We start from the raw sequence: 10,000 nt of genomic DNA, 5'->3' as shown, positions 1-10,000 counted from the left end.
CCTTTATTTATTTATGAATGAGAATTAAGAAAGCACATACACCAACAAGATTTTATTTTTAAATTTGTTACAATATTTCACTTCTACAGTAAAACAAAAACATTAATATTAATATGGTTATAAAAATGCTTAACCAGATGTGTATTCATCAGTTGATACCCCATTTTTAACCTTATGCACTTTTTATTTTGATGACTACGTTTTTAAAAATTTACATTTTTCTTTGATGGTGTGTGAAATGAGGTATGCAAAAAACTTTGCCTCACCATACATACATTTTCTTTAATCGATAGTTTCTTCACAAAGTAAATGTTCAGTTCAGTGTGATGGTAGTGAAACTCTCGGACTGTATTTATTGCGGAGCCCTTGAGTTTGACAGTCTCTGTGATTCCTTTACGTTGAGGATGCTGTAAGTTGTTCTCTCTGTCTGTAGGGGATGTATTTGTGGGCCGTGAGCTGGTTCCCCGCTCTCTCCTCGCACCCTATCCGCCGCTGGAGGGCGTCGCTGAAGACGAGCCGTGGATCTGGCATCCCAGTGAGGACACAGAGGAGGAAGAACCCAGCGTAGACGACTACAGACAGGCACAGCGCACGGAAACATACATCCTTGGGCTGATCCAGCGCCGCTCGCCTCCTGCTAGACCCACTAAGCCCCGCACCAGCCTGGGCCCCGAGGCCCGAGCCGTGGTCAGACAGAGCAGCCAGTGCCACAAAGATCCGCCGTACGTCTCCGAGGAGAGACACACGTGGGACGAGCCCTGCCCCGTCCGCTATCCCAGACCGCCGCTAGCCGGGATCCGCTCCACGTCGCTGGACTTCCCATGCGGCGCTTTGGATCCCAGCAGCAGCGAAGCTGAATCGCCGCAGCACTTCTACCAACACACCCGCTCGCCCTCATCTGAGGAGCTAGTGAACGCACAGTACATCCCAGCTCAAGCCACCGCGCACCGGACGCACGCCTCTCCAAAACCCGTGTCCTCACAGACGAGAGCCGCAGCGAAGAAGTGCCGCTTCACGGAGGACAAGATCACTCCGAAGAAGCCCGGACGGAAAGCGTGTCGCGCCCAGTCCGAGAACAGCCTGCGAGAGCGCAAATACAACACAGTGGAGCGGGACGCGGTGCGCAGCGCTCCGCCCAAAACACGCCGCGGCTCCGGTCACCGCCGCTGGCGCTCCACGCTAGAACTGAGTCAGGACGAAGCCGAGACGCCTCCTGAACAGCCAATCAGACGCTCCCGTAGACCTCGCGTCTACACCCAGCCGCCCGCGCCGCATCTTCATCACCACCATCATCATCAGCCTCACCTCCGCGCCGAGTACCTGCCGGACGCGGGAGACTCGGAGTCCAGTCTGAGCGAGGCAGAGTCCCCCGGCTCCAGCTCGCTGTCCTGCGACTCTGACGAGAGCAGCGGATTGGTCTGGCCTCAGCAGCTCCGCCCACAGCTGGCTCCGCCCTCTCCGTCACACCCACCGCAGCCCAAAGCCTTCGTGAAGATCAAGGCGTCGCACGCGCTCAAGAAGAAGATCCTGAGGTTCCGGAGCGGATCCCTCAAAGTCATGACCACCGTATGAGCGACACGAACCCCAGCGGAGAGATGAACAGGGTCCAGAACTGGAATATGGATTTGAAATGAAAGAGCTAGAATTTAAATGGAATGAATTCAAAGAAATTTAGTTTTCCATATTTCATGTTTAACATGATATTATCATAAATCATCATTTATAATGATTTATAAATCTGTTGGCAACAAAAGAGGAACATTTGGTTTTCCTCCAAAATAAAAGCTCTATGGTTTAGAGTTTGAAATCAAAGACAAAACAACCATGAATATTAGTGTATAAATTATTAATTATTACATTAGTTACTGATTTAACTTTTATAATTTGATTTAATAATAACAACAACAATGGTAAAAATTGCCTTATTTTTCCCGGAATGACCTAATTTACCTCAAAATCTTCAGATTGGAGCTGAACACTGAAGCAGCTCACTGGATCTGTATTTCTCAAGATCTGGTCTGCTTGTGTTTCTTTGAATTCCTCTTCCTGTCATTCCTGTTGAATATCCTGTGTGTTTTGGCCATTCTCATGAAATCTTCAGTTCTGCTGAACGCAGGGTAGTGGTGCTTCTGGACTGAACGCCGTACAGTGATGTCGAGATGCTTTAGTGTGTGTTTGGGGAGGATCACAGCACGATAGACTCACACAGACTGAGAGAAACTCAACACGGCTCTGCAGAGTCACTCTTACACGCTGTCTTAACACGCAACACTCAGAAAACACGTCTGTCTGCCGTACGTCTACACACACCAGCACCTGCACAGATGAAACACTTGTAAATGCCTGTAAATGTTCCCTGTATTTATGAATGTAATCTGTAAATAAAGACCTGCGGCCACATCTGCAAGATCAAACTGAGTCCCTCCATCACCATCATCTCTCTGCTGCTCTGTGTGTGTGTGTGTGTGTGTGTGTGTGTGAGAGAGAGAGAGAGAGAGAGAGAGAGAGAGAGAGAGAGAGAGAGTGTGTGAGTGAGTGAGTGTGTGTGTGTGTGTGTGTGTGTGTGTGTGTGTGTGTGTGGTTGTGTGTGTGTGAGAGAGAGAGAGAGATAAAAATAAATAGAGAAATATAGAGAGAAAGAGTGTGTGAGTGAGTGAGTGTGTGTGTGTGTGTGTGTGTGTGTGTGTGTGTGTGTGTGTGTGATGTGAGAGAGAGAGAGAGAGAGTGTGAGTGAGTGAGTGTGTGTGTGTGTGTGGTGTCGTGTGTTTGTGTGTGTGAGAGAGAGAGAGAGAGAGAGTGTGTGAGTGAGTGTGTGTGTGTGTGTTTGTGTGTGAGAGAGAGAGAGAGAGGAGTGTGCAGTGTGTGTGTGTGTGTGTGTGTTGTCCAGGAAAGAGAGAGAGAGAGAGAGAGAGAGAGTGTGTGAGTGAGTGAGTGTGTGTGTGAGAGAGAGAGAGAGAGAGAGAGTGTGTGAGTGAGTGAGTGTGTGTGTGAGAGAGAGAGAGAGAGAGAGAGAGAGAGTGTGTGTGTGAGTGAGAATGTGGACAGCAGGACAGAGTTCATGTTCTAACTAAAGTGAACATCATATTTGAGCGCAAGATCTGTTTGTGAGGAAGAAAAGCAGACTGTGGAACACAAACGAAACTCTTCTTAACAATATGCTCTCAATCTGAATGTTAACCCTTGTGTGTCAGTTTAACTAAAGAGGTGTTTGCAGGACAAAAATGTCCTTTTCATAGAAATATGGTATATTCATGTTTTTTCTGCTTTCACTGACAGAGATCTTTTTACTAACATAAGTCCTGATCAGAACTGCCAAAAAAATCTATTTATTTTCAGAATTTGAACCCTTTAAATGCCAGCTTGTTCACATAATGCCAGTGTTGTTGTGTATCCCTACAAACACACTTTTTATTGCATAAACTCATTTGGCCTTCTTTTTTTCCAGAATGTCAGGACAAACTGTCAGAAAACAGGGTAAAATTAAGTATTTGCTCCCTGCATACAGTAGCCTATTAACAAAAATGCATGGTTTGATGCTTAAATGGCACTGGGATTAAATATTACAGTTTTAATGGGTTTCAGTGGGGACAGTTTTGTCCTGAAGGTCTTCAGTGAAACTATTTTTTGTACCCAGTGTAAAATAGATGTATGAGGGTGAAATATTAAAATTCCCAGAAAAAAAAAAGAATAAGGACACACAAGAGTCAATGTCGTGATGAAACCGAAGTAGCGACGGACTTTTCTTCGGTATTGTGACACACATCTGATCCGAGTGTAACAAATTATTAAAAAATAATAATAATTGTCGGGCGGGACTTGATTCAACGCAGCAGCTGTTGATTGGATGTTAAGAAGTGGGTGTGGCTCTCAAAAGTACTTACAGGGGCGGAGCTTAAGAGTATTGAATGATTAGAATTTTAAAAAAATTAAACATGCACAGTTGAATTGTTCACAAGAACATGCATTTGCAAATAAATAGGGTGAATTTTTATTTAATGTGCACTTCAAAAATCAGAGTGAATGACAATAGGGTGAGAAAATCATGATAGAGTTTATATATTCATGTTATAATTTAATGTTTTGCTGATGCATGATTTGATGTCTTGTGAAACAGCAGGAGTGTTTGTTTGCAGTGATTGTGAAAGCGCCAGTGTTGCAGTGGGCAGTTCTGGCCCGAGTGTTTCCTCTCTGGCACGTCAACAGTGAGTCTGCGGCCGCTCACATAAACACTTCTTCAGCACAATAACGAGCTCCAGCTGGAGCAGAAGATCCTCGTGCTGCAGGGAGTGAAGCATTCAGAGACTCAGAGGAGGGGATGTGGAACAGAGAGCCATTGATAGACGGAGGAATTCTGGGAGTTCGCCTAGTTTTACAAGACACCGTTTTCAACAAAAACTGAAAACTTTGTGTGTGTTTTGGCCGTGCATTTGCATGATAACAGCGGTTTGGGTGCCTGAAAATACCATCTTTTGAAAACAGGTTTCAAAGTGCAAGTTATTAAAAATTATATTTCCAAGTTTTTAAACTTTTTCCAGGTTTAGTACGTTGTTGTCGTGTAAACATATGCTGATTCTCTTCAGATAATCAGTGTTATTCAGTATTGATATACTATTATAGATTTTGTTAATATTTTCTGCTTTCATTTTAATTTAAGATGAATTTGTTGTGTGTTTTTAATATATATATATATATATGTCTAAATAGTTTTTAAGTTTCAGTTTCTGTTTATTATTTTAGTACTTCATCTTAAACTAAATGAAAATGAGAAACGTTTTCTTGGAAACTGGCAGAAATAAAAAATGTTTAATGTTTTTATATTTATTTATTTTAGTATATTTTATTTTACTTCTATAGTAACAAATAAATGGTTTAGTTTTAGTTAATAATAATAATAATAATAATAATAATAAAAATAATAATTCTGTTGAACTGAATCGCACTGCAAAAGAAGTGGTTTTCTTACTCAGTATTTTTGTCTTGTTTTCCAGTACAAATATAAAAAAAATCCCTAAATCAAGATATATTAACTGGAGATGCTAAATGATGCAAGATATTAAGCAGTGTTTAAAATTCAAAGTGATTGAAATCTTAAAACAAGATCAAATATCTCCCAGTGTTTCTTTTTCTTAAGTAAATGGAATTTTTTAGATATTTGGACACAAAAATACCAAGTAAGAAAATAATTTGTATTAACCAGCAAAACATCCTACATACTTTGTCTGTGCTGGTTAACCATCTGGACAGGAGCTAACCAGCATAAACCAGCCACAACCAGTACAGTGGGTGCAGGATCATGTCTGTGGTTTGAGCAGCGAGTTTGGACACAGTGTGTGTGTGTGTGTGTGTGTGTGTGTTGCTCCATCTGGAGGTGGTTACAGAGGCATGTTCCCTTCAGGGCCAAGAACCTGGAGCATTTCCTGTGAGAGCCGGAGCGAGCCGGAGAGGAAGACGAGGGAGCGAGAGGAGAAAGAGGCGTATTAGCCGCTCCCGCAGCACATCTGGACTCCATCAGAGGAGACGTGACCTCACAGATGAAACGTTCTTCAGCTGCACGTCTGACCTATTTCTGCTCACGACGCTGCTGAGATTGTCCAGAGCTCCAGAACATTAGCCACCTCTGCTCACACACACACTCACACTCACGCACACACACTCACACTCTCACTCTCACACTCACACTCTCACACACACACACTGATGGACATACCACAGACCAGGATCTGAGCCAATCACATGCTTCCACACTGCTCTTACTGTTCCTGCAGTGTGTGTGTGTGTGTGTGTGTGTGTGTGTGTGTGTCCTGATCACATTCTCTCTGACAAAATGCCAGCTAACAGGGAACATTCTCAGAACATTCTGGTGAGGTTTTCTCAAAGTTATGAGCAAACGTTCTTCCGGAAACATTAATGGAACATTTGTTCAAAGTTATCTTCTCTTCAATAACATTCTCAAAACGTTAGCACAAAACATTATTTAAACCTTATTCATGGAACTTTTTATTTCTAACACATTTAAGTTGGACGTTCACCTAGCTGTTTTATAATATTACTAGTTTCAGAACTTTTAGAGAACATTCAAATGTATAAAAAGTCAAATGATAAAAGTGTTCCCATTATATTTGCATGTCTGAGAAAAACGTTTAACAAACGTTTAAAAAAACTAGAACGTTCCAAAGTAATATTTTCAGAACTTAATGGGAACTTTAACAAAACGTTCTTAGAACATATTTCTCTGAACTAATGTTCTCAAAATAGCACAAAAACATTTAGATGTTTATGTTTCTAATTGTTTTAGAACTTTCAGAGAACATTCAAAAGTTACATTTCCATAATGTTTGCAAATTGATCAAATGAAACGTTCCCTTAACGTTCGCACAACCAAGAAAAAAACATTTTTAAAACATTTAAAAACTGGATGTTTTGAACCTTTAGATAAATGAACATATTAAAACATATTGATGTTTCCTTTGACATTAAAACAAGCTTATTATCATTCTTTTTAGAGATCACTCCACTTTCATCAGCCATTTTACATTGATGCTATCATAAATTAAAATAACAACAAATCCTGTTTTGAAAATGTATTAAACCCGTTTCTTCTGGGTTGTGAACGCTAGAGGAACATTCCTTCCGAAAACGTTCTATTGTTGCATCATAAGAGCGTTCTGAGAACAAACATTTACTCTCAGCATTACTAGAACGTATATATCAGATATTAATAATGTCATAAGAATGTTCCATAAACATTATTTTAAGCACGTTTACATAACCTTTATAAAGCATGAAAGTTATGTGAGCGTTCCCTGTTAGCAGTGGTTGAGGGTCAGAGGTCAGCTCTCGTGTGTGTGAAGGGTTAACCGTGTTCTTCAGGAATGAGAGCGTCTGCAGTCAGGAGATGTTTAGTCTACAACACGATGAGGAGATTATGAGGAGAAAACCTGCTGATCGCTCAGTGTTTAGTTATGAGCTTCATTTGGTCAACTCTTCTCTCGTTACTGTGTGTGCTGCTACCATCCCTCTGTTACTCAACACTTACACGAGGAGTGAAGTGTGCTCGTGTCAGGAGCTTTATCAGTTCATGCATTCCCTGGGAACCGAACCTGTGACCTTGGCGTTGCAAGCACATGAATTTGAAAGAAATATTGATGAATGTGAAGATGTGTCAGTATTTGGTGTTGGCAGCTTTGTGAACTGAACCTGATGGTCATCGTGATCTGAGATGATCTTCAGTCACGTGATCAGTGTCACACAGAAATACAGCACAACTGAAGCGATTTCTCACAATTTTGTTTTGCATTTTTCAAAATCTCTGTATGTAGTTTGGTGTATTTTTGCGACTTTGGAGCCCCCTACAGTTAAATGAGTAAAACTCACTGTGGTCACTACACCAGTGTTGTATTTCACGTGCATTTGTTGCTGCCTGAAAGTAAGTATCAGTTATTAATTTCGTCCCCGTTGAGCGTTCGCTTAAATTGGTGTCATCAGAATGATTTTGAAGCTGATATGTCAAGGTGAAACTTACATACGGTTGCTTTAAACCAGAAAAACTACTAAACTTGAATGCTTCAGTAAATACAGTGATGAGTTTGTGTTTGTCGCTCAGCTGCGAAAACGGGGCGGAGCCGCGTGTGATGATGTCAGCGAAGGGGGCGGAGTCGGTCTGCTGCAGTCGTTCTGAACGCCAGGTATCGATGAACGTTTGAAATGAACAGCTCTGAAACAGATTCATCCAGTCACATGCATGTTATTCTTAGACAGTTTCATCACCTGCAACTGTCAGATTAATGATTCAGATCAATGTCTGTGTTCAGACAAGCAGCAAAATAGCAAATCGTCTCAAAATGTATGTAAATCTAATCTGCTAAATTCAACTACTGAGAACGCTACGAACAAACATTCTTTCAGTAACATTAATAGAACGTTCATTGGAAGATATCGGGGCTTTAATAACGTTCTTAAAATGTTTGGCACTAAAACGTTATTTTTTAATTGTTATTAATTGTCTCAGAATGTTCAGATCTAACATTGTCGTGATATTTGCTAAATGTTCATATAAACAGGAAAAACTTTTTTAAATGTTTAGAAATAATGTTTTCACAACTTAATGGGAACATTATCAAAACGTGAGCTGGGAACAAGGCGTGAAGCTATTAAGATATTATCATGATTTTCCATTTGCTGCTTTGATTATGGGTGAAGTATTATGGTAAGTTATGTGGATATGAATGATTGAATCAGCTGTGTCACCAAACAGTTGACGGTAGCAATAGACTCCCATTGTATTTTTTCCCTACTATGGAAGCCAGTGGTTACTATCAACTGTTTGGTTACCAGCATTCTTCAAAATCCTTCCAGATCATCAGCTGAAAGTGTTTCATACAAGTTTGGAACGACCAGACCTCTAAATGTACTGATAAATGGCGCCCTCGTGTGGCCCTCTAAAGAATAACAGCAGAAAAAAGTTGTAGTGTTTTTGACTTGTGTAATCTTGTGGATCAAATCATGGTGATTTTTTTTAGATATGCAGTCTGAACAAACAAACTGTACTTCATTCAATGAGGCTAAAATGGTCATAAAAAGTCATATATTGGCTGTTTGTGGTCAAAACTGACCAGCCATAGGAAATGATATTTTAAATACATTACTGTTCAGAAGTTTGGGATCAGTAAGACTTGTAATGTTTTTTAAAGAAGTCTCTTCTGCTCATCAAGGCTGCATCTATTTGATCAAAAATACAGGAAAAAAACAGTAATCTTGCACAATATATTTATAATAATAAAATAATGGTTTCTATTTTAATATCCTTTAAAATATAATTTATTTCTGTGATGCAAAGCTGTATTTTCAGCATCATTACTCCAGAATAAAGTGTCACATGATCTTCAGAAATCATTCTAATATGCTGATTTATTATTAGAATTATCAACAGTTGTGCTGCCAAATATGTTTTTGGAAACTGTGATACTTTTTTCAGGAAAAAGTTAAAAAGAACAGCATTTATTCAAAATATAAATATTTTCTAACAATATAAATCTTTAATATCACTTCTTATCAATTTAACACATCCTTGCTGAATAAAAGTTAATTTCTTTAAAAAAAAGAAAGAATAAAAATGTACTGACCCCCAAACTTTTAAACTGTAGTGTATATTATTAGAAAAGATTTCTAGATTTATTTATTTATTTTTTTACTTTTTATTCATCAAAGTCACAAGAAAAAAGTATTACAGGTTCCAAAAAAACAAAAACAAAAACAAAAAAAAAAAACAGTTTCAGCACTGATAATAAATCATCATATTAGAATGATTTCTGAAGATCATGTGACACTGAAGACTGGAGTAATGATGCTGAAAATACAGCTGCACATCACAGAAACAAATAAAATTTTCATTTATATTATAATAGAAAAACATTATTTTACATCATAAAACTATTTCACAATATTAAATTTTTTTCCTGTATTTTTTTATCAAATAAATGCAGCCTTGATGAGCAGAAGAAAGTCCTTTAAAAAAAACTTTTGACTGGTAGTGTATGTGTTGAATAATATCAGCCTTATGTATCAGACTTAGTCTTTAAATGTTAATTAAGTGAAGAGCCACAGACAAGTTCATATAGCTGATAACATTTTTGCCTGTGTGCAATGTGAGTTTCATGAAGCAATTGTTTCAGAAGCTAAAACATAAAAATAACTGGCATCAGTCTTAAAGATAATAACACCAGTCTCAACCCAGGTGACAAATGTAGCTTATAAAAACGTTGTGGGAACATTGTTTTGAAATGTTCCGAAATGGTAAAATGTTATTTAAAGGTTACAAAAACATTTCTTAGAATGTTCATCAAATACAAATAACATCATGAGGACATTTCAAGAATGTTGATCTCAGAACATTTTCTCTCAGCATTATGAGAACATATATCAAATAAACATGTTCCATGAACATTATTTTAACATTAAGTTTTATCCTAACATTTATGTAACTCTTTAAAGAACATTAGTT

The 10,000-nt window shown here is 39.0% G+C and overlaps 1 protein-coding gene across 1 annotated transcript in view; it reads left to right on the top strand.

The window, feature by feature from the left end:
- LOC109074423 (dapper homolog 3-like) overlaps positions 1-2,400 on the top strand; it is a 10,617-nt gene extending 8,217 nt beyond the window's left edge. Inside the window, exon 4 of the mRNA XM_042765725.1 lies at positions 404-2,400. Within this exon, the coding sequence (XP_042621659.1) occupies positions 404-1,572 (1,169 nt within the window). The 3' untranslated portion in view covers positions 1,573-2,400. The remainder of the gene's footprint in view (positions 1-403) is intronic.
- Positions 2,401-10,000: the final 7,600 nt, after the last annotated feature.

The sequence above is a fragment of the Cyprinus carpio genome, chromosome A10, assembly GCF_018340385.1.
Source record: "Cyprinus carpio isolate SPL01 chromosome A10, ASM1834038v1, whole genome shotgun sequence".
Classification (NCBI taxonomy): domain Eukaryota; kingdom Metazoa; phylum Chordata; class Actinopteri; order Cypriniformes; family Cyprinidae; genus Cyprinus; species Cyprinus carpio.
This window is presented reverse-complemented; position numbering and strand designations above follow the sequence as displayed.